General features: G+C 39.9%; 1 protein-coding gene and 1 long non-coding RNA gene across 6 annotated transcripts in view; one reads left to right on the top strand and one right to left on the bottom strand.

Moving 5' to 3' along the window:
- Positions 1 to 24,503, top strand: part of TOM1L1 (target of myb1 like 1 membrane trafficking protein) — a 37,730-nt gene extending 13,227 nt beyond the window's left edge. For 3 of the 4 annotated variants that reach the window (XM_056332558.1, XM_056332638.1, XM_056332485.1), the window contains 14 exons: positions 119 to 203; positions 2,386 to 2,464; positions 8,409 to 8,558; positions 8,985 to 9,104; positions 10,672 to 10,779; positions 11,461 to 11,577; positions 15,053 to 15,186; positions 17,607 to 17,667; positions 19,165 to 19,282; positions 20,150 to 20,246; positions 20,743 to 20,803; positions 21,710 to 21,797; positions 22,078 to 22,150; positions 23,117 to 24,503. In XM_056332558.1, the coding sequence (XP_056188533.1) occupies positions 166 to 203; positions 2,386 to 2,464; positions 8,409 to 8,558; positions 8,985 to 9,104; positions 10,672 to 10,779; positions 11,461 to 11,577; positions 15,053 to 15,186; positions 17,607 to 17,667; positions 19,165 to 19,282; positions 20,150 to 20,246; positions 20,743 to 20,803; positions 21,710 to 21,797; positions 22,078 to 22,150; positions 23,117 to 23,180 (1,308 nt within the window). In that variant the 5' untranslated portion in view covers positions 119 to 165 and the 3' untranslated portion in view covers positions 23,181 to 24,503. Of the gene's footprint in view, positions 1 to 118; positions 204 to 2,385; positions 2,465 to 8,408; positions 8,559 to 8,984; positions 9,105 to 10,671; positions 10,780 to 11,460; positions 11,578 to 15,052; positions 15,187 to 17,606; positions 17,668 to 19,164; positions 19,283 to 20,149; positions 20,247 to 20,742; positions 20,804 to 21,709; positions 21,798 to 22,077; positions 22,151 to 23,116 lie in introns of those variants that run through there. The other variant, XR_008820944.1, reaches the window with a different exon arrangement.
- On the bottom strand, positions 19,123 to 20,751 carry LOC130146607 (uncharacterized). Of its 2 annotated transcripts, none has more exons than XR_008820966.1 (2): positions 20,497 to 20,751; positions 19,123 to 19,364 (listed from the first exon to the last, which is right to left on the bottom strand). It is a non-coding gene; the product is annotated as an uncharacterized LOC130146607 (long non-coding RNA). The 2 variants fall into 2 exon arrangements; XR_008820962.1 differs by having other exon boundaries at positions 19,123 to 19,341.
- Positions 24,504 to 24,829: the final 326 nt, after the last annotated feature.

The raw sequence follows: 24,829 nt of genomic DNA, 5'->3' as shown, positions 1-24,829 counted from the left end.
GCGCCGCAGCCCGCCTGAGGGAGCCGGTTCCCGCCTGGCTGCCGGGCCGTGAGGGGCGGGCGGGGCGGCGGCTCCCGGCCCCGGCCCGGCTGTACGGCGGCTCCCCTCTGCCTTTCAGACCGGGCAACGTTCGGAGCGCTGCAGACGGAGGAGTGGGGACAGTTCATGCACATCTGCGACGTGATCAACGCGACGGAGGAGGGGTGAGCGGGGCTGGGGGCGCCCGGGCACCGCCAGTGCCCCCGCGGGCGGGACGGAGGCGCCGTCGCTTGTTCCCGGGCAGCGGCCCCGGCGCTGCTGAGGGCCGGACCGAACCGAGCCGGCAGCTGGGACGCGCAGGGAGGCTACCCAGAGCGAAGGAGCAGCGGGGAGCTGGGCTCTTCAGGTCCCGGGGAAGAGTTTTGCCTGTTTCGGGGCCTTTTGCTCAGTCAGGGCTCTCGGGGATGAGGCTTGCAGGCTTTTCCCAGCAGCCGAGCCGCAGAGGGATGGGGTGACAATTTCTCGCCGGAGCCTGAGGTATTTCAGGTAACCTGTACCGCCCGTCAAGCTGCACGGATACCCTTGCGCTCTGCAAACCCAGCCTGGAAAAAGATCTCGAGCATTTGGTTGCCTCCAACACTATTTAAAACTCAGCTTTTAACTTCATCGGAGCTCCCCACTGTGCAGTTTCTCAGCCTCGCAGCAGGAGTGAAGCCGTGGCAGGCTGCTGTTCCTGGGATCCATCGGATCCAGGCGTGCACCCATTGCTCCCAGGACACTGAGCGGCCACTTGCTGCTTTGTGCTTCCTTGTTCCCACCTGTAAAAGGGGGAGAAGGAAATCTGTTCTCCTGTAAGATCTGCTTCAGCATTGCATTGCAAGAACTCGCTGCTAGCAGCGGCGTATTTTAACACCGACTGGAGAGCTTTCTCCAGGAGATCGAGGTATGCCTTAGTTTCTGCACAAGTATCTTTCTTGTATCAGCTTTTCCTTCATTTCATTTTTTTCGGATCCCATGTTCTCACCCATGGATCTTAGAGCCTGGAAGGTCAGTAATAACTCACGTCTCGCCGTTGCCATAAGAAACAGCATGCTTTGACCCTCAGCGTTAGTTTTTATTTGGAGCTACTATGCAACAGAGCCTTTGTTTATTACACTGTTTCCTCTTGTGCACAGTTGATGTTACAGAGGAACTCCTCCTAACTTCCTCCTGGGCAACTACTACTAGTCGCAGTCTGTAACAGGATACTAGGCACAGCAGAACTGCTGTATCTAATTAGGAAAATTGTTATTTTAATGCAATATCCAGCTCCTGACCAGAGCATTTCCAGATGCCTCGGTGAGAGAAGCAAGAAGCAGGACTGGAATAGTGGTAGTACAGCTTTTTTCAAGGGAAACATTTTTCCATACATCACTTGATGCTCTACTGGTATGACTAGGTATGTTACAGGATTAAGAGAACCAGAGAAATCTCCTCTTTTTTTTCTGATGAACTACAACAACATTTCAAACTGAAAAGTACAATATTGGTAAATACTTATTTAATTTTAATTTGCTTGGATTTTTTTTCCCAAAGATTTCTTTTTTCCTTATTGAAACATAGGTGCCTATTGCTCCGTCTTAGATTCTAGAGAGATCCTAAAGAGACTTTAAGACATCTTGTTTTTGTTGATCGTGAGCATTGGGCTGGCCCTAATAATTGTATACTATAGATAGACCATATTAATAAGGCAATACAGTTTCCCACATGTGATAAGCTTGATACCATCTTCCACCTTTTCCCTCCTACATAGATAGTTAAAAGATAACAGGGTGTATATATAGAAATCAAAACGACTAGGCTAGAAATGCCACTATCTCTGGGGCGGAATCGGTTGTCCATCCGTACATGGTAATTACTCAGATAAGTTAAAAAGCATCCTGCAATTATAAGATTGGAAGTTAGCCAAGACACCCCTACTCCTGACAGCACTCCCAGGAGAATATTTTTTAATTGCATCATACATGAAAAATGGGTACCAGTCAACTCTTGATACAGCTGGCAATTGCTACTCCCTTTCATAGCAGTAAAAGCTAGATAAATAAATCTATTGTACAGCAGTGAAATAACATAATTTTGGAGGAGACTTTGCAGAGGGGAATAACTTTATTTTTCTGCACAGATCTCTGGAGGAATGCACAGTCTGTAGTGGCAAACATAATCCGCTGCTTTGTTAATCTAGCTCAACGCTGAAATGATTTTGCTAAAATCAATGGGGCAATTGCTCTGATTTTATAGGGGTGTAAATACAGCAGTGAATTTTGTCTTGTATCTCAGGCCAGCATTTTTGGCTCTTGGATGAAGTTAAAAACTAGAAAATTAGTCTGCCTTCACTGGTAAATTTTTCTACTTAATTTCTTGTCACAGGCCTAAAGATGCAGTTAAAGCGCTGAAGAAAAAACTTTCAAAAAACTGTAACCATAAGGAGATCAGGCTTACCTTGTCTGTAAGTACAGCTATATTTATATTAATTAGACACTAAGAAGGCAAACATTTTAAACGATAAGATGGCATGCAAATTATCACTGACACAACTCTCCAGGATGTTTTCAGTCTCTGTTGTTTGTGTGTACAGCACTACCACGGTACAGATCAGATGGTCTACTAGTGCTCCATAGAGTCCTGGATGACACAAATTCTTAAATTTATTGTTGCATTTTTGTTTTTTCAACTTGTACTGCATAAAAGCAATATAGTTCTTATTTACTCCTGTGACTGTTCCTCTGTGAGTGCCCCACCTATTTGTGAAAGATATGGAGGTTGGGATATTACATAAAAGCTACATTTGGCCATTCTATTGCTCACCTTGTGGTACTGATCTCAATTAAAGTAAGCATGGTATGCAGCACAGTGGAATGTGCGGTACCTGTTTTGTAAAGGTAAGTGTTACCACGTTTAAATGAGAAACTTGAACAAAAGGGTAATGATGGTGAGTTAAGCAAGGGAGCAAGACACAGGGTAAGCCACATTAGATGTTATGACTAAAGGTTGGGGCAATATCCTCACTTGATAACCTGGCCTCCAGAATCTGACAGTGTTTTTGAACTATCCCAGAGTTTGGGGAAGTATTGTGATTTCAGTCAATTTAAGGTTTACTGGAGTATGTTAACTGTTCTCTGTTTCCCACTACAATGATAATGTAGGCAGTAGCAGGAAGTTCCTAACACTGTCCAGACTCCAGAGTTCTCAACTTGAATTCCTCTTGACTAACAGTAGTGCAACTGTGAGAAGAATCATACAATTTGTACTTCATGTTGCTGTGGATTTGTGTCTTTCATTATTTGTCTAGAAGTATTTTCTTTAGCATTTCCTCTTTTGAGGTTGCAGAGGTCTGTCTGCATTGTACCAAGTCCTGTTACTCACCGGTTTGGTATTTGTTGTGCAAAATCATTATATCAATATATGTTGAGATGTGATTAAGGAAAATAGGTGATTGGTAGTGTCAAATTGTAGGTCACTTAGCAATTGCCTAAGTGTCTTCTGACAAGTTAAGAGATGTAGATAAATGTGTTAAACATACTGACGTTAACTTCAGCTCATTCCATTTCCTCACTTCTTTCCTGGCTTCCTCCTCCACTGTCTCATGAGTCACCTTTTGGTGTTTTCTATGTGTTTGCATAACAGAAACACTCAGTTTCTGCTGTAATTCCAGGCCCTGTATCAGATCTGGTTTCTTTCTCCTACAGTCTTGGTGCATGTAAATCCTTTTCTGAATATCTGACACAGTCAACTGGAGTCAGGATAGCCCAGCATTTAGATTTAGGAGCCTTTCTTTGGATATTTACTCTGTAGATATACCCACGGTGAAGTTATAGCTTATTTCTTAAGAACATAAAAGTGGGAGAAGGATCTTGTTTCAGGTGTATCCAAGGAAGGACTTTATCCCATTGACCAGGAAACTCATTGTATTTGCTCACAGATGGAGTGTGTACCAGGTTTCAGTTGTACTTGTAGTTCAAAACATTCTCACAGTCTCTTTACCATTATAGGCCCCTTTCTCCATGTCAGTTCTCACCCACTCACCTGTACGTAACTGTGCCTGCCAGGCGATGACATCCTTTTGGACCAGCTTCTGTTTTCTGACCACAGGTTTCTTCTCCCTGACTTCCTTTAATCTTTTTTTTTTTTTTAATAAAATAAGCGCCAGCCTTTCCTCTAACTCTCTCTCTTCCTGTTCTTGTTCTTATGCAAGATCTTCCATCCTTTGCCCCTCCCTTTGCTCCTGGCTCCTTCCCTTTTTCTGGTTTTCTACCAGTACTGCCATCAGTTTAGCATGTGTAAAACCTTCCCTTTGATGACATCGTTACTGACCATGGATGACTTCTAACTCCTTTGTTCCCAAATCAGCCTTTCTATGTGCTATATCTTCTGGGTTTATGTTCTTAATTGCCTTAATGAAATTGTTCCTATTTCCTATGTTGAAATGGCTAGATTGGAACAGCAAGTAATTGCAAATGGAAAAACAAATAATTTTCAGTTCCTAAAACACAAGCCCCCGACCCCCTGTGCAACTCTTTTAAAAATTGCTTTTCTCCCAGATTTCTACAAAAATAAGGGCTCTTCTTGGGTGAACTGTAAGTAATTGCCTGTATTTCCTACAGTAAATGTGATCCTCCAGCTTTTGAGACTCTACATCAAATTGTCTCTCCTACCTAGTTACCTCTAGAGAACATAACAACTAAGGCGGCACCAAATCTACAAATCACTTCTCTTTTGAAATGTACTTTGATCCAGTTTTATTTACTCAACCTTGAAATTCTGGAACTTAATCTTTCTAGTGAAACTGCTTAAGGAGCTTGTTTCCAGAGGATACACAGAATGAAATGTGAAAGTCTTCATCTGAAGTAGTGTGACTGCACGTGTTAGCCCTGATTCTGTCATTGAGGCATGTTAAATCTCAACAGTGTCTTTCTCCTTCTGGCTCATAGACGCTTATTTATTTACTTGGAGGAAGAAGGGCAAGTGCCAGCTGTATAATGTGTTGGCAGCGGCTTGACTTCATGTGCTGTGATTGACTGAAGTTACCTGGTGCTTATGAAGTCACGCGGATCGAGGTGTATGTGTGTCAGGCCATAAAGTTGCTTCATGCACAATCTTTGATAAAGCCAAGAGATCGGGCTTGGCAGTGGTGATTTTGCAATTGGAGCGAAGAGGGTTAGAACTTTTAGGCAGGAATCCAACAAAGTGTGTATGCTGTTTGACTCCTTATTACTAATAGACCTTGGATATGTAAACTCTGTGAGTGCTGAGACACGTGTTCAGTTGTCTCCATGGATCTCCCTTGGTTTTGTAAAGCATTTACTGCAGTGCCCCAGTTCTGATGCCTGTAAGGCCTTAGGAACTTTGCATGGGGAAGCAGTTTATTGAGTGTGTCCCCCTCTGTATCTGCATCCACACACACACTTGCATACAAAGCAGTGGGGATAAATTTAAGATGAAATCATTGTTTCATTTCTGCATTACATTGTTGGGAAATATTTTAAAGTCATTGGTTAGATTTATATTTTGGAGTTTGGTTTTTTGTCTTATGATTTTTTTTTGGTTTTAGTATTTTGTAAGTTTTCAGATGTAAAAAAAAAATAATTCAAATTTTCCTTCATTAAATTAACATTTCACAAAGCAGGGGATCTAAAAACCTAGAACATGAGAGAACCCTCCGGTTCCTCAATCTAAAAAGTCCTAGTCAATTTTATGGCATTTTCTGGTATATATGGGCAAAGAGGAAAGGAAAAGGACATTGAGTGGCAGCAAAAGAAATCCATATTTCAATGTTATATGTGTGATTTGAAAAATTCAAAAACTTCAAAAAAAATAATATTTTTGAAACGCAGAATCTTGGTAAAGTCTGCATAGCCATTACACTGTAATTGATGAATAGCAGCTGAAAAAGCTACTCATACAGGTTTCTTTTAAATGCTGGCACTTGGAAATAGTGTCTCGCTGTTCAAACACTCTACAGGGTAGACATCAGTATATATTCAGTAGAGTGTAATCCTGGGTATGGATTAATGACTTGTTCCCTCTGAGTCAGAAATACGAAGCAGCAAACTGTTCATCTGTGTTTTCTTGCATTCTCCTTGGGTCCGACAAGTGTCCATCACAAACTATATCCGCTCCATACAGCTTTATGGGCCATACCTGGCTGCTTCAGATGTGCATATAGTCCTACTGAATTCTGAGTGAGGCCTCTGTTGATAAGGAATGCAGCTGACTTTCTGTAATACCCACCAACTTCTCCCTTTTTTGTTTCTGCCTTACAATTTGGCTTCACCTCTGTTCAGATGCCCTTTATAATTTTAGGTTTGCGTTGCTGTCATGTGAACCAGAGGGCTTTGATAGTGGAATTCGCGCCCCTTCTCAGTGCAGATGTCTTCTCAGCTGGATGTCTGGTGTCAGCTAGTTTGGAACATAGCAGCTCTGTCAATTTCAGCAGTTCTCAGGTCCTGCCTGTCATTTAGAGGAAATTTAATGGTTTGGTTGAAGTTAATTTGCCAGTTCTGTTATTAAAACATGTTTTTATTGAGATTCTATTGTGCTATGTGGAGCAGTGGTTGATTTGGCCACCTTGGATCTCTTCATTCCAGTGGAACTGCTTGGGAAGGTGAAGTCCTATTTGCAATGGTAACTAACCATATTGAAATTCTAATGAAAGGTGTTATTAGCATGGAAGTGACTTGTTCATGGATGGTCCAGTTAAAAATAATTGAGTCAAATTCTTCTTTCTTACGCCAGCTTAGTTTCACCCTGAGTGGGCTGGACTGGCATAATTGAGTGAAGGATCTAGCCCACTCGTTCAGTACTTCCATTCAGAGGGTAAATACTCAGTCCCTTAAGTAGGGAATTAATAATAGAGAGTAGCATACCAAATTTCCCATGCACTGGGTTGAAAATGTTTTAACACAGACCATCTTTGAAGTACTGCACAGGCAAATGACTTGGCTTATTAGCATATGTTTCATGTACTCATTCAAATGAAAAATAATTATTTGAGCCAAGATTTTTTTGTAATTATATCTCAGGTTTTTTGCACAGCAGTCTGCTAGCGTCTCTTTGTTCTACCCTGTTTTCATTTCGGCAATGTGTTTTCTTCTGGTCTTAAACCTGTTCTCCCATAAGTTCCTGATCACACTGGGAGAAAAATCCCCAAGTCGTGAGGCTAGAAAATGAGTTACTAAAATGATTTCAACTTAGTCGAATATAGTCTGCTCTAAATAGGAAAGTATATTGAATCTACATTTATCAAGATTACAATAGTCTTAAAATCTGTGCATCCTTTTGAGGATATATCCTGTCTGTTGCATGATTCAGGGAAAGTTTTGTATCAACCCATGAAACATTGTAAACTTCTGTAATTTCTACCCTTTGCTTTCACCTTTCCATCTTCCCTTTTCAATTGGGAGGGAAAGTTGAGTTATGGGTGAAGAGTAAAAAGCAAAGAGTGACAGTGTTTCTGTACATGGGGCATCGTAGTCCTGTGGCTGATTTCCAGATTTGAGCCAGGCAAGATGAGTGCTGTTCCTGATTCTGCACCTGATCAGACTGACCCCAGTCTCCTATCAAGACTGGTATTGGCCTGATTTCAGGTGACTGGGACATAGTGACAGCTTTTGATATGTCTGCTGTAAAACGGGAATTGTAATTGACCACTCCAAGTGTACAAGGGAGAAGTATTATGTCATCCCATACTGCTGTATTTCGTAAGGCAGACATGTTGCTTGCAGGGATCCTACTCTTGAGCATTCCAAGCTGAGTTTTGGAAGTAGACTTCTTTCATGAAGATGAATCTGACAGTTTGAACAATTTGGCTATTCTGTTTCAAACCAGCGTGACCTTTAAAACACGGGGAGAAATCATACTCGGAGTTTTTGACTTTGCTCTTTTCTGTTTTTTCATTAGTCTCTCACTTTCAGGGCAGATTAGAAGAGAGGCATTTAGTAATCTTATTTTCTCCTCTTGTAGAGCTCTTCAGAATCTGCCAGATCAGGGTACCTATGTGCTAGGCAGTGGATTAATTCTATTACAGAATCTGTACAATTCATTTTTTAAGCTCTGGACAGATTTCATGCTGTTAAGGTAGTGTATGTTCAGTAACTGCTATGACATGGAAACAAACGTGACCATATTTCTCTATTAAAAGTAGTATACTCTGGCTAACACATCTCATTTGTATTGCATAGCTATAAAAGTGCATACAATGAGCCGCTGTTTCCCTGTAGTAACCTCATCAGACATTCTAGTGAGATAGCTGGCAATAATCTGCTCATATCCATTTATACTGTTCCCCCATAACACCTTGGGAGAAATTAAACAAAAGGAAACAAAAGCAGTCAAATTGGGTTTGGTTGTTCCCCCCCCCCAGTATCTGTGTAACAAGCTTTTTGTGTGTGCAGCTGCTTGATATGTGTATAGAGAACTGTGGCCCAAGATTCCAGTCTTTAGTTGTGAAGAAAGATTTCTGTAAAGACAAGCTGGTGAAGCTACTGAATCCAAGATACAATCTGCCAATTGACATGCAGGAGAAAATCTTGACCTTTGTCATGGTAAGTCTAAAGTAAACAGTTAAGTGTTTGTGTCTCTGCTATGTGGGAAACATTTAACAATGCAGCCCATTTCTGTGCTGTAACATACTCATGGGAGCCTCTTCCTAAAGCAGACTTGAGTCTTGCTGCTCCTGCTTCCTGCAGGAGTACCACAGGCTGGGAGACAAAGAGGAAAAACTGAAAAACTGTCAACCTCCACCTTTTATACTCCCTTCTCAGTTTGTGTATGTGCTCCTTCCGTGGCTGCACTTAGCAAGCAGGATGAGAAGTAACTTTGGAGCATTCGTGGTTGCTGCTGCTTTGAATGGAGTTAGCTGGTGTGTATGGAGGGACCTGCACTTAGGACCACTTCTGTTAGAAGCACTTCTCTAACCCACTGACTGTCCATTTCTGTGACTGTTCCCGCTCCTGTTATTTCAAAACTAGACGTGGGCTCGAGGTTTCCAAGGAATGGTGGATGTGAGCGAAGTAAAAGAAGTTTATCTGGAATTGCTGAAGAAAGGAGTGGAGTTTCCATCTTCTGACAGCAGCAGAGGGGGACCTAAGGTGGGGATACACAAGGATACTTCATTAACCATTGTAAATTAGAAAGAGGTTGTGTTAATTGCATGAACCCTGTAGATGAAGAAGGTGTGTTTGAGTGGTTTTTTTTTTTTTATTTAAATGCTTCAGGGCAGAATATGACCAGCCTATTTAAGCACGTGAATCAGTTTCAATTATAACAGCTAAGATAACGACAAAGAAGCCTGGCCTGTATAATAGTTCATTTTATTTCAAACCACAGATTAGCAGATACATTCTCAAAAAGAAAGCATCTCTCTCTTGAGACTTTCACAGTGTGCAAAGCGTTTGGGCACGCTGTTTGCCTCAAAATTAATGAGAGCTGAGTGCTCCACACTTGCCATCTTCTGAAAGCCTCAACTAATATGAGTAAGATGTTCATGAAAATGCATACTGTTCAGGATATGAGCATTGTTTATCTTGAAAATTAAACCAAGAGATACAGAAATCTGTAAGAAAATACTATTGTCTATATATATATCTCCAGCTGTTTGCAAAGCCTGTACACACTAAATGTTTTTTAGGCATATGCCATTGTGGAGCATCTAGGATATTAAGTATAAGTGTGGCTTGAGCACTGGACATTAGCTGAAAATACACTATGTGTTTTAAAGACATTCTTTCCAGATTTTTTTTTTTTCTATTAGAGGAGTTTCGGAGAGTGTGAAAGCCATCCACCACTGGGTAAAACCTTGCAATTACAGAATTAAATGTCTGTAATCAGTGCAGACAGGAATGACTGAGATTTATGCTGAGTTTGAGTCAATGATTAAATAGTGAAGTACAGAAAAGCTTATGTATTTAAAGGTGGTTTGAACAAGCTGTGTGGAGAATGCTCTCAATACTTTTTATTTCCTCGCCAAGTACAGTAGCGACAATTCTGTCTACTAACATGTGCCTGCTAATTAAAATCAGTGGCAAATGTTCTGTTGATCTCAGTAACAGCGGACCTGAACACAGTTTTTACCTTAGTTTCTAGGAAGTGAAGGTCTTGAAGTGTGTAGTCTTGTGCAGGCTGAGTTTTGCATTTGGATTTTTTTTGACAGCAGTCAGTTCAAATGCAATGCAAGCGAAGCTTTCTGCAGATTAAGTGTTCCAGCTTTTTGATCCAGAAGGCCTTTGTAGTTCATCTTCTGCAGAGACCCAGACTTAACCCCCCAACCTTTCCACTGCTTCCAGGTGCGATCCCATTCTGAACTGTCCTTCACTGTAAAATTGCAACAGCACTTTGGGAAGGACTTGTGGCTGTTAGATGGCTTAAGAGCTCAAGGAGCTACCCTGTTCTTAGCCATTCCCGCTTTGTCCTGTGATGGAATTTACTTGCAAGCCTGTTTAAAAGACATCTGGATTCCAAGCCTCATTTCATTACAAAATAGCCATTACATTTATTATTGTAAATAGACCTTGCTCAATAAATTCCCTGGAAGCATTGATTATGAGAAAGCTAATGCCCGGTTGTCTAGTCTCACAAAGGTGTTTTGTAGCTTGCTCATCTGGATGTCTGCTTCAATTCTTTTGTTAAACCCAAGCTCTGTCTTTTATCTTTCCACAGACTTCATCTCAGCCTTCTACAAAGTCATCACCATCTTCTGCCAATCCTGCAAAACGTTCTTTGCTGCCTCTTCCCACGGGCCCAACATTATTGTTGACTTCGGAGCAGGTGCAGTACTACAGGTTTAAGGAGTGCGAGTCTGCTGGAAAAATACTGTTAATGTGTGATTTCAACAACGTGGGTGCATAGACCACTGGAAGGGACTGTCAGTTCAAGTGGCACCTATATTAATGGGTTTAGGTTTGTTCTCCTGAAGGTATTTTATGTAGTGGTGTGCCAAAACAAAGTAAGCAGAAGTGAATTCAATAAATGCTAAGCTGTACATGAACCAGAAAGTGGAATCATTTACTCAAGCATGAGAAGATCTAGTGATGTCATATGATGTTGTTATGCAAATTGATTAAAGTTACTTCAAAGACAAGCGAGAAAGCCAAACTTACTTTTGCATAAGGCTTGTGTGAAGAGATTATTCTAAAAAGCAGGAAGGAAAGGACAGTTCACTTACCTACAGGCTAAGCAGGAACATAACTAAAAAGAGTAACTGTAACATAGTGAGAAGGATTAACTGTAAGGAAAACCATCGTACTATCAGACTTGGATCTTAGTTAGATTGCACATATAAAAGCTGAGCTAATTCCATTCATTTTCATGGCATGTCATTGGAGTAAAATAATGCTAATTAGACCTGTCATTATACCTAATGGGGAAGAAAGTGCATATTACAGGGGTAAGAATTATTCTGCTCACTCTGTTCACCTGCACAATGTTCTGTCCTGTTGAACTCAACAGATTGGGAAACTATACAGTGAACTGGACATGGCAAAAATGAATGTGAGAGTCATGTCAACAATATTAAAGGAAAATGTTCCTGGCTCTGAAAATCCAGATGATATGAATCTTTTACAGGTATGTAGTAATTCATTAGTAGGGCATATTGGTTTGGTTTGGTCAAAGTTGATTTTAAAATATGTTGTATCCTTTCTTTTAACATCTGGATTCAGATTGCCAGATGGAATCCAACAATAGGTTTCTGTCTCTGGTTTTGCTTGGCTTTCTTTTGTCTTTTTCACCTTCCCCTGACATCTAGACAGTCAGGAAAGGACAATACAGCTTGCAATGCAGATTTAAGCTCTAGGGAATTCCAAGGGCAAAGGAATTTCATAATGGAGCGTTCTCTGTTAAGCATGTTCTGTCAAACAGCCCGGAGAACATTCCAGTTGAACGCAGTTGCCTTGTGGGAAAACGCATGATGACACAGTCTCTCATATCCGTCCTGGAGTTTTCAGTGCTCACTTTATTATTACCAGTACCTTAAAGGCAGACTGAAGGCCAGTGTGGAATATAAAGCATTGGTTTTATGTGCGTGACCTCAAAGACTGGGAGCTTGCTGTGCTATAGATGAATCCATGTGCTCTTAAAGCGTAGCCTGAAGGAGATGTATTGCAATAGTCCAGTTTAGATTTGACAGTGAACGTACAGGTGTTCTTCTTCCTATGATGTTGTTTCTTCATCTTGCTCGTGCTGCATTTTCTTTTTTAGAAATTAAAAATGCAGAATTACTTTAGTATTTCAACAGTGACCTATATCAATGGACATTTTTCTGTTTCTTATTGTCTGCAAGAATTTAAAAGGCTTTTATCACATCCTTCTCTTTCTAAATTTACCTCTGAACTTCTGTGATGAGGAAGCATTTTGGTAATTTGTCAGCATTAAATGTGTTGGAGAGCTGATCTAATATTTACAACCCTTTGGTATGCTTCTCTTGCCCAGCTGAGTATTTCTCCTTTGCAAGGAACCCGTACCGAGTGCTGTTGGTTTGCCTTCAAGGTCATGGTGTTCAGCTGTGTCCATTCATGGATTGGTTTACCGCTGGAGCTGAGATATGGAGACAGAGCACCAGTTTGCCACTGTCTCTCATCTTTAATGACAGGCAGCGCTGCTGGTCTGGGGGAACCAGATAGGAACCAGATGCAATCCGGTTTTGCTCCCCTGGAAGTGCCTCGCATCTCCAACACTGTCTTTTTTGCAGAGGTTTGTGGAGCTACAAATGCAAGGAGGGAAGGGCCTAAGAAGCAAAGGTCTGAGCAGAGTAGGCTTTAAACACGAGCAAATAGCTGTTGCAATAGATTGCAGAGGGCTGGCTTTGCCTGCGGTATAAGATTGAGTATAGGATGTTCCAGCAAAGGACACCACCTAAGCAGCTAATCTATGGCAGTTCTATGCACAGTACCTAAATTCTGTAGTGCTACTGCCACCAGGGAGGATGCCAAGGTGCAAACTGGGCTAGATGACTTAAGCAGCCAGTGAAAGATACACCAGGTAGGAGAATTCACTGGCTTAATATATACGGCCACCTCTGTCCAGTCCATGACAAGGTAAGTGTTTCTGGCTGCGGAACAGGAGCGGTATGTCTGTATGTCTTTCCTTTCCTGTCTCCCGCTGTAGCCCCTTCTGCATGGGGGTGCACAGATTAGGTTGCCCACAGTAAACCAGCGGATTCTTAATTGACACTCCCAGTAATAAAATTTTTGGCAAAAGTCTGAGGACAGGGTGTGGAGTTCCCATTTGTGGGAGAGTGACTGAAAACTCATTCCTTCTATGCTAATTTCACTGTTGTTCTTTCTGTTGTTTTCAAGGGTGGCTGGCCTGTTCCTTTAACAATGTTTAGTGTTTCTTTTTGGTTTTGGTTCTACCTGGATTGCTTGGATTAGGCTTTTGTTGTCGGAGAACAAAGTCCTTCATTAAAAGCTGCTTGTTTAGGCTTTGAGTGAGTTGGAGACATTAATTTCAGTCTTTCTGATTATCTGGAGTCTTTCAATAAAAACTGTAACAGGGTAAACGTGATCAGTGCAACATATTTTCAGTCCTGTAGCTTCATTAGTGGCTAGGCTCCTCCCTTTCTCCACCCTGTTTTGGACAAGGCTTAAGATAGGAGACCTCACTTGAAAGGCTGTGCTGGCTAGGAACAGTAGTTAAAGGGTAGCTAAAGCTCAGGATCAGCCAAGAAGGTAACAAACTTTTGTACTGGGCAGTGAGTAGCCATACTTGAGGGACATGCAGGAATCTGAGTCCGGATCATCAGCTGGTAAGAGTTAGCACAAATTCCGTGGAATTGCTGATGATTGTTATACCAGCTGGTAGTCCATCATTCTAAAACTCCCATTTTTTCAAAACATGAGTGCATGCATCGTTGTGGGTCGGAGCAAAGTCTAGCAAATTTGTGCTTGGAATGAGTGTCTCAATTTTCTTTTCTATTGAATATTAACATCTACAAAACTAGGCTGCCTGTACAATGGAATCATAAGAAATACACGCCTTTTTTTAAAATGCAGATCAGGTAGTAAAGTGCGGAGTTGGAGAGGTTTTATATTTAATTACTTACATTACACTGAATAAATTTTTGTGTGTTTTATCCTTGGCTATGAAGGTACAGTACTGAAAGGTACAGTACTCTGTAATCCTTATGCAGATTTGGCAAAAGGGTGCAAAATTTCTTTTTACAAAAATAAAATATTTACCTGAAGAGTATAGTTTTTGAGGAAAAATCATATCACTTTGAAAATACTAGCCAGAGCAATTTTTTAATAGCAGCGTGCAAATAGAGTAATTTTTCCCCTTAAGCGGAGCCAGCCAGCATTTGCACATGCACTGCAGGGGGGGAAAGTGTTGGCTGAGTTGAAGTTCCTGTTGCTAAAGAATTTGGTTCTTTGAACATGCAAAAGCTGTAATGGAGAGGAATATAAATAAGCTATCTTCCATTTCAACTGGCATTAATGCATAATTCTGCTCAGTAAACCCTCGTAATTCTTGTATCAGCTGATTCTGCTAGGTTCGTGTTACTTTCTCAAAAAATGCAAAGATTAAGTGCATGCAAACCTCCCCTCTTAGAGGAGCAGTTAGAGGTAGAGACTTGTGTCACCGAGCACTTCTGTCCTTTAGTCTGCTATTGTCCTTTGGTCAAGCAGACATTGAACAGGATCGCAGCCATTACATCCATGTGAAGTATCCTGCTGACTTTAATCAGCTTCAAACAGGATCAAATTAAATTTGCTCTGCATCACCCAGAGGGGTCTCCGTTGTTTTGTAATTTGTAATTTAGACTTTAGAGACAGATATATCTTTAGAAATAAGGTGGGTCAAGAGGTAGGGATTGGGTAGGAGTGCTGGCTGTGATGATAGGAGTTGTCAACCTGCCTTGCAGAGATCAAAGACATGAAAATTACGCTATTTGCAATGTTTGGTATGCATGCGGTTTGTAATATAAGGAATGTTACCCGTGAGTCTGCAGTGCTCAAGTGTCTTATCATTCTTCTCCAGAACTGACAAACTGGGAGACCACAGTTAAGATATTTTTTTTTTTTTCTTCCCTTGCCTTGGGCAGAAACTGTATAAGACCTGTCGGATGATGCAGGAGAGGATCATGGAATTGTTGGTGACAGTGGAGAATGAAGATGTGGTAGTTGAGTTAATACAAGTAAATGAAGATCTGAATAATGTCCTCCTGGGACATGAAAGGTAAGTAGTTGGATACATTTGGTGTCCTAACTAAATAAGCACACTTAATGGACACGGTGATCCATACATCTAATGTTGATCCTCCACAAAGAAACATATTTTATCCTTAAATCCAGAAAAGAAACATGATTGCAAAAAGACAAAATCATCTATTTGTCTTCTCCTAAACACTTCAGAAATGCTTCATAAAGGTAGTTAGAAAACCATTAGAATGGGGTAAAAAAGGTAACAGCATAGACAGGAGATCAGATGGAAGCCCACAAACAAAAATCGTTTTGGAATTTGACGTTCCTCTTTGGTAGTGCACAGTGAATTTGTAATCAGTCTGCTACAAACCCTTTGGTACTGGTGATGGTCCTTATCTCTGTTGAGTGCATATGCTTCCAGGAAAGAATACTTGTTCTCCTTTCTAAACAAGTTTGACAGCATTACTGCAGAAATCTGCCACAGAGCAGCATTCTGCCTCATTGTGTGCCTGAGAGAGTCGCTTGCTTTTCTCAACCGGATTGAAACACACTGTTCTACTTGTACAGGAGAAAATGTTTGTTTCTTTCACACGTGGAAGCACCGCAGTGCTTGTATTAACATCCGCTGTGTTTGTGTATTATGTCACTGGTAGCATGACTAGATGCTAGCAAACCTGAAATTAATTTTAAACTCAAAATTCCAGTTAGCCCTCAAAATATCACATGTGTACTCACAGAGAGCATTTTGGTTTAATAGGAACTAGCCTTCCATGTGAAGTAGTTCATCTCCTCCATGGCTAAGAAATGTTCTAGAAATCGTTATGCATCGAGTGTAATGGTTCATGATGAAATGTAGCAGATTTAAAGAATTTAGTCATCTTTTCTTTACAATCCTTTTCTGAATGCTGCATGAAAAATACCACTAGTTCTAACTATCGTGGCACAAACTTTGGGCCTAATCTTGACAACATTTAGCTTTAATATTTTATGTCTACAGCAGTGTTGGCCTATTTTACAGTATTGCCTTGAAAAAATTGTGTGCTCACTTCTTCCTTTAGGAAGCTTTTCATTTTAGTAAAGCAAAAACGGAATTCTGTTCAGCTTCTGTAAATCCACTGAAGTCAGATGTGGGCTTACATTTTTGTTACGACTGACAGATACTGGCAAGGCCAAGAACCTGTTGAATAGTAGCTTGTGGGTATAATTCAACAAATTCCTTATGAAGGACTCACCTGGTGATTGAAGGAGCGGTTAATTTGCCATTGTGAAACTGGACAGAAAACTACTGCGTTTTAGGACTGTAACATTATGGTTTATATGTAATGAGTCTTCCTGGGTGCAGATGCGTTGCACTTAAGTTGGTATGTATTGCAATGGATTTGGGTAGTTTGTTGCAGAGGGTTTGTTCTTTGAAACTCCCTCTGTACAGTGAGATGTGTAAAGGACAAAGTGATATTAACTAGCTGCATCTGTTTCATACTGTGTGTATTGTTTGAAGAGAAATCACGCTGCATTCTCTGTTTCTGATTATTCGCGTAGAGTCCAAATTAAATCAGGTATCAATCACCACTGTGGGAGAAACTGGCCTCATGTATGTAACGATGACACCCTCTAGTGGCTTTAGCAACTCTTCAGGTCTTTCTGCATTTCAGATAAATGTCAGATAAATGGTTTATGTTTTGCAGTTGTAAAGGGTTGGGGTTTTTTTTCCTTCTGTTCCTCTCTGCATATATATTATGGTTGTGGGCCCCACCAGCATGGTAACCCTGAGAAGCAAATGGAGTTGTACAGACAGCTTCATGTCCATACCACCAGGGGCTCTTACTCCTGAAATACATTGGCCTTGTGGATGCCGAGTATCACTTGACTGGGTCTCCTCTGGACCCACTGTAGCACTGTTACAGCTTCTAACACATATTTACATAGGTGGATTTTTTGGTTTCCATATATTATTTTTTAAAAAAAATTATTCCAAATGGCTGAACTACTGAGAGGGCTGTATACCAGGATAGGTGTGTGGTTTGTCCTGAGGTGGTAGGAGGGAATGTGGGGACCTCTGAGGACAGAAACTTCCTGGGATTTGGTTATAGGTGTTCTGGTCAGAAGGGGTCAGATTTGGCACAGTGCGTGTTCATAGTTACCCATCTGGCGTGAACAGAGGCAGACTTTATTGTCAGCTGTGCCTCGGTTTTGTTTTGGAAGGAACAGATGGCTGTCTCCAAGATCAAACTTTTATGTTAGTGTTAGTGTAGGTCATCAGAGGACCACGGTCCTGGAGAAGAGAGGGTCAAATTGCTAGTGCAGAGACAAGTGCCCCAGAGAAAAGCATCTGTAGTGCTTGTTTGGTGCCTCTGGAGTCTTCTGATAGTCAGGCTTTGATCACAACTGGTTTCATATTCCTAGGAGTGACATCACAGGTATATGAGTGAACATTTAACTCTGCAACTTCAACAGGTTCTCTCGAAACAGAGTCCGGTTTTTGGAGAATCAGAGAATACAACGTGAACGCACAGAGGTAAGTCATTATAGATGAACTCGTGAGCTGCAGGACTGTAAACATTCCATTTTCTGTTCATGATGAAAAATGCAGTTTTGGTATGTGCAGAATTTTATTCTCTAGTTGAGAGGTACAGGAGACAACAGGCTGATACTAGTCATCGATTATTTTCTAAAGTCTCATTTGCAGAATTTCATGCAAATTCATCTAACTAAAGTAGCAAATAATGTCAAATCTAAGGTGGAAGCTTGGTCAGGAAAAATGAGAGACAGACACCTATGCAGATACTGGTTTATGACCTCTGCAGCTAAGCACCATTATCTGCCATATACAAAATGAGGAGGCATAACATTTCTTTTAATTTATTCCCTGTTAAGCATATATAGGCTGAAATATTATTACACTATCAGAATTCACTATTACTGATGTTTTTTCTGAGTCAGAGCTTTTTCTGAATTGTGACTATTGGCTTGTAGCAATTCTTTAATGATTATCCTTTATTGATTGATAATTATGGTTGTTAATTATATTGCCGAAAGTAGTTTTGCACGTTTCAGCTTCTGCTAAGCCATAATTGTATAGTCATCTAGGACTCAATATGAAAATGACTGCATTCGAAATGCTGAAATAGAGCTGACAATTATTAAAAAAAGATAGAAGATGATCTTGTTTTCCTTGAAAAGCCACTATTACTGCATTCTGGTTATGTAGGTGGATGTTTTTGCTTGATGGGTGCTCTGTTGGATTAGTTAATAGTCCAAATGGTGCAGTCTGTGCATTTTTGTATTACTCAGCAGTCTTCAAGTTTAAAATGCATCATCTTTTATTTATTTATTTTATTTTAATCTGGTGTGACCAAACCTGTATGATTCAAGCAGGTGGTTTTATTAAACTCTTTTGTTGGCTACATTTTTAATTCTAACACATTCATAGAAGAAACAAAGGGAACCCTTTTCTGTGTCCTAGGAAACATTGTTTTGATTTTGAACTTCTCCGATCTAAAACAGGACTGGGGGAAAAAAAATCTCTCCTTAGTATGTATCAAAACTCAATAATACAAATAAGTAGCATGAAAATAATTGCACAGGATCAATCAGAAGATTGATACCAAGCCTGTATCTAAACAAGCTCATGATTGCTCAACTGCTTTTTAGAACTGAGTCTGTTCTATTTCCTATTTTAGAATTGGTTTTCTTCATTTTTTTGAAATAGCAAACTTGCTGAAACTGATCTTTTCTGGAAAGCATTTCTTGTTTCATTAGCTGTCTCTCACACATACATGCACACAAGTATCCTGGTCTTCTTTCAATCCTGCCAGTTTTTAATGTTATGATATTCACTATGTTATTGTGATATTCATTATATTATTATGATACTAAGTTTATATTCTGTGAAAATAGCAATTTGTTTAAAACTATACAAGTTCCTTTTAAAAAACAACAAAACAACAAAAAAACCCACACAAAAAAAAAAAAAACAAAAACCAAACAACTTTATTCCTTTTCAAATGCAAAGCTGTACAGGAAACAGCCATCTGCTCCCTCAAGTGATCTGCTTGACCTCTCCATAGATTCTCCATCTCCTACCTCAGCAGCGGTGCAGACCGACTCTGCAGTGTCTCCTTCAGGCCTTAGTAAGTAATGAATGCACGTTTTCCTTGCAGTGTGTTTTCCTAATGCAAACCAACAAAGCCTAGTGGAGGAATCAAGAAGTTCCTTGTAAGAAAGAAAACAAAGACAGTCCTTAACTTTACCTTAAATCTCCTTAAAAGGAGCATTGATGTGTGTACATAGGAAAAAAATGTAAGGTAGTATGAAGTTCCCTGTAGTTTGTTTACAGTGGAAGCAACAATCTTTTTTCCCCTGTTACGTAAATTTGAACAGTAGAACATGTTCTGTTTTCTATTACAGTGAAGCCTTTAAGACAGTCTGGTAGTTGCTTGTTCTGTAGGTTTGGAAGAAAAAAGCACAGATATGCTCTTATCATACCTTCTTGATGGCCAAGCTTTTTTCAGGAGGCACTCAGTGTTAGAAACAGCTCGCTTTGAGAAAGGTACTCATCTCCTCTAACTCTAGATAGACTTCTTTCATAGTCAAGAGGAGTGGGAAATCTCCTACCTTTGGTACCCTAAATTACTGTTTGCAGAAGTCCCTACCTTACCCACCCCAGGGGAGTCCCTACACTGAAGTTAAAGGTGTGAATGTCCCCCCAGGGATAAATGCCTATAATTCCATTCTCATCTTTTAGAAATAGTGAAAAGAGTTTTAAGTGGCATCTACTGTGTATAACACTACTGATGATGTTCTGATATTTTAAGGAGATAAATATATTGCACGTAATACCTTCTCAGAGTTATTAAAATTCTGCCTTTCATGTGATAAACAGCAATTCATTTCAGATTCTTTAGATGCCTTCCAAACAAAGCTTGACTCTTTCAATGTTCGTAGTACAACATTTGCTTAATGTTTAAATGATCATTAATTATTGCTTTGAATTTCAGATTGCATATCTGCACACCCTGAAGATAAAAACAGGCATCATCCATCTATTTATCCACAGCTAGATTTAGCACCTGCTACAAAAGCTCAGCAATTTCCGTGAGTAATCTCTTACCAAGGACAGATAACCAATGTTCAGAGGTATTAGTACTTCATCTAATTAATACTCAGGTATTAGTAATTCATCTAATAGTTTATAGAAAGCTCTGAGACCACAGATGTACTGTTTGTACAGATTACTCCAGTAAAACAAGTGAAAACTACCTGTGTACTAGATGTTGCTTACCATGCTTAGAAATACGCTACTACTGCAGCACTGTTTAGTCATAGCTCAACAGTCAAAACATACCTGAGAGAGAAATGATTTTCTGCTTGAGTGTTGCCAATACTGCAGTGAAAGGGAGAAACAGATGAATTGTACAGGTCAATAGGGAGAGTTTAAAGCAGGTGTCCTTGTAGTTCCCTTCCTTCTATCTGTGCTGCACTCAGTTGTGACATAAGGTAAAAACAGACCAGCAAAAAAACCCAAAGTAACAATCAGAATATACAGTTTTTATAGTTTCTCAGTTACTTTCAATGTATTACTCTCTCCTAGATTTGCAACTGAAACACAAAACACTAGTGTAAGCAACCCAGCTGGACATTCATATAGCAATGTGAGTAACACTCATGTTCAGAATAATCATTCTTTGCTGGCAACTGTCAAAATGAGAACTGTTTGGATTTACCCCAACTGCTGTCCAAATGGGATGCAAAGATCTGTTCTGTGGCCCTTCTCCATACATCAGGGAACACTCTGCATTTGGTGACCAGGCCAGCTTTTCTCTTTTGATACCACAGATGCTAATATGAAAGCATATTTCTGGGGTCCAGCACAATCTCGGGGGGGTTGCAGAAAGCAAAATACAAACTGTTATTTGTACTGACATTGTTGCTGTGTGAAGGAACAAGGGGAGATCACCTGCTGCCATTATGTGATTATGGTGTATTTGCTATCTCAAAGAAGATACTAAAAAAAAAAAACCAAACCAAGCCCGCTACCCAAAAAACAACCCACCACCACCCCCAAAAAAACCCACACCAAAAACCTCAAATGCTTAAAAACCAAGTACAGTGCAGGACAAATGGCATATGCTGCCAACCTAAGACCTGTGACAGGAAGAATGCAAAAAAATATAAAGGGGCTTTGAGATAATGTTATGCATTTGAATGCTATTCTGTGGTAGGCATTATGAAATTGAAAAGATGAGAAGCAGACTCCAAACACACGCATATTTCCCATTTTAAACCGCAAGTAAAAGCAGGTATTTATTGTAAGTACTGTGGCCTTTGAGTCTGTGTAGTGTAACAAATTACAGAGAAGTAAATCATACAAATGTGCTATAGATAACAACTAAAAAGATGTTTTGAACTGTGTGTGGAGAATGGAGATTAATCAGACTGGTAACTGTTGACCTTAGAATGTATTTGCAGTAGTCTGAAAGTCTAAAGATAAGTCAAGTCAAACCAGTTCTCTTTCATATAACAATCCACTTATGCACTGTTTTGCTTGATGTCCTTAGCTGGCAACTCTTTTAAGCCCAGTGCCTCTGAATCCAGTAAATCTGCAGACTGGACATACTACATCATTAAACGGACAGTCACTAGCAGGTAAGAAGTACTGCAGACCACCTGACTGTCGTGGAGGTGTATTTTTTGTGTTGGTTACATAATGGCTGTCAAAGACTAGGACCAGCAACAGACAGATAGAATCTGATATTGCATACGGCTTCTCTTAGACGTGTCTGTCCATTTTAGCATTTAAAGCAACTAGATACAGAGGAAGTAATTTGCGATTTTCAGGAAGATGCAAAAAAGTAACACGCAGTAAGCACACATTTCATTTACATTTAATTCACATCTGGATGATCTGCCTATCTTTATTCTTCAGCTGCATCAAAGAACAAGTCACAATCACCTCATTACTACGAAATAATGGAATTTGATCCCTTGGCTCCTACTGAGTAAGTAACTTTTAAAATAGATAATACACGGGTTTTGTAGGTGCCAAAGGCAAGGCTTCTGAGATGGCTTTTTCTTCTGAGTGAGAAAACAGACTACACTATTTAGACTGAGTTAGTTGCCCAACTGGATTGTCAGTATACATAATGTACAAAATGCACCCACTCTTTTCTTCCAATATTTCTGGCATAACCCATTAAGGAATAAACTCCTATAGTGTGTTCATTAAACAGCATCTGTAAAAATGGTGAAGTAATGCTGTGTCAAAAACTAAAGTCCTATCCAGCAATTAGAAAAGGTGCATAAAACACAGTAACGGTCCTGGTGGAGGAAGCTTATGGACGCTTCAACACAGGTGGTTCTGGAGGAAGGTAACCAAAGTAATTCCTGTTCCCAGCAATCATGATTTTTAAGAATGTTGTTCTACTGCATATCAAGAAAATCCTCAATTTAAATATAAACTGCAGAAGAGAATGGATGCTGGGACTCTCTAAAGGGTCAAATGGTCAGCCAGAAAAGTACTATGAAACTAAGTGGATGGCAAAACTCTCCTTTCTACCAGTAAATTGCAAAAAATCCGAGTCATCTACACAAAATTTATTTCTGTGGCATTGAATTCTGAGGTAGAAAAATTCAATGAAGTTTTAATTATGTTTTTTAACTAGTGCAGTAATTGCGTGCCACGTGGCTTGCTTGCCATTTGTGTTTTGCAGTCCTGTTCCCAAACTTTATTTAATCAAAAGTGACAATGTCCAGAGGTGTCTCATTAAATGTATAATCCCAGAGACACTGTGGGATTGGCTCTTTGTTTCCATGGAAACCTGGGCATCCTGCAGCTGATGCTGCTCTGTTAGGCAAACACTCTTGGCAGTTCATGCCTGGGCAGGATTTAACTGGTGCATTTTATCAAAGTGAAGCAACTGTGATGTAGAAGTCTCCTAGAAGTCTCCCTGTTTCTCTTCTTCCAGAGCTGTTTATGAAGAAATTGATGATGTGCTGAAGACTGAAGTTAAAAAGAATACAGGATGCTGAAGGCGGGGGTGAAGTCTTCTGCTAAACACCCTTTATTCTCTGGTGCTGGTCCTGTGCAGTGCTTCCGATAACGTACAAGTGAATAACAGAATGAGTTTTGTATTTTGACACAACAAACAATATGTATTAGAACACTAAACTGTGTGGAAGCTGAAAAACTCTTGGATCTACACCTTGATCATTTGTCCTAAATGCTCAATTGTGTATTCTTCAAGGTGACTTGCATAATTATTTTTGACATATTTTGGAGGCCTTTAAAACGACTTCCAGATTCACTTGTGCATGAATTAATCCTTTACACCTGACACAAGTAAACAAAAAAGCTGTTTACAGAAGCTGCAGAATCCAGTTTCTGTTTTGGCCTTATTGCTCTCTGTGTTAATCTCCCTAGAAATTTATAAGGGGTTTTTCATATATAGGACTTCTCTAAAATTGGGCCCCTGGATAAGATGTCTGAAGACATGCAGTGTTACTCTCCTACATTCATATTCTGAATACAGATTCTGTTTTCCTCCTGCAGTATAGTTGGATTTTTGTCCTGGTAAGAACCTGAAGTGGGACATGAACTGCTGTCATCCATGATTAACAGAACAGAAAAAAAACCCTTCTTGTTCCTGTGTTGTCGTTGTTGCTTTTATTTACTCAATAAATACTGGAGGGGGATAAGTAATTTCTTTCAGTGTTCCTGCCCTGCAGAAGTGGTTCTGGTGAAGGAAAAAATAATTATCTACAATGCAGATGAGCAATAGTTATCCATTTATTTTAATCAAGCGGTTTAACTCTGTTAATAAGTTTTGTCTTTTAATATTTGAAGTGCCTTATCTATTTTCATGCTGAATGTAAAGTGTGCACTTTAATAGGTATAGTTCTCTGAATTTATAATTGATATAAAATTTGAGAACTTAGTTCATGTTCGTAGCTGATAAGCAATTTTTTGATGAAATATGCATTTTAAATGTTAACTGTTTAAGCAATAAGAAGTTCTCAGTTTTGCAATTTTTGTAGCATATAATTCCAAATAAAAGCAAACACTTACTGAGAAGTTAACCTCCATCACTTCTTGAGTTTTTATGAGGACATGCGTATTCCATGAAATACCAAACACAGATAGTATTGGAAGTATTTTAGTGTGAATTCATGGAGTTTCATTGCATAGTTAGCAATTTGGCGGTCTGCCGTAGGACCATTAGAAGACCTTCTATCAGATACACAACCCTGAAGAAGTTTAGGGGGTTTGTAAGCAGAAGTGACAAGATAAGCTGCTTTATTATTATTTTTCATGTATTTGCCATGTTTTAGACAGCAGCCTGAGAAAACTGCTGAAAATAGGATTTGAGGTGGATCAATTTTTTAATTTTTTTTTTTCTTTCCTTTCTTCCCTACAGCTGAGTTGTATTGATAAAACCCTAGGACACTGAAGTGTAACAAATTAAAAAGGCTCTTTCAGTATGGCAATCCGTAATGGGTGTCTGTTAACTAAACTTTGCTGTACTTACAGAAGCAAAATGGTCACAGATAGATGAAAGGGAACTGGCTAATTGTTGAGGTTACGAAGCTTGTTTTATAGCTGGAACGTGCTTAGTATCTGTGCAAACTTGGGCTTTCAAACTTGAGCTTTCAAATTTGAGAGAAGACACACATTTTATGAA

The sequence above is a fragment of the Falco biarmicus genome, chromosome 1, assembly GCF_023638135.1.
Source record: "Falco biarmicus isolate bFalBia1 chromosome 1, bFalBia1.pri, whole genome shotgun sequence".
Lineage (NCBI taxonomy): Eukaryota > Metazoa > Chordata > Aves > Falconiformes > Falconidae > Falco > Falco biarmicus.
This window is presented reverse-complemented; position numbering and strand designations above follow the sequence as displayed.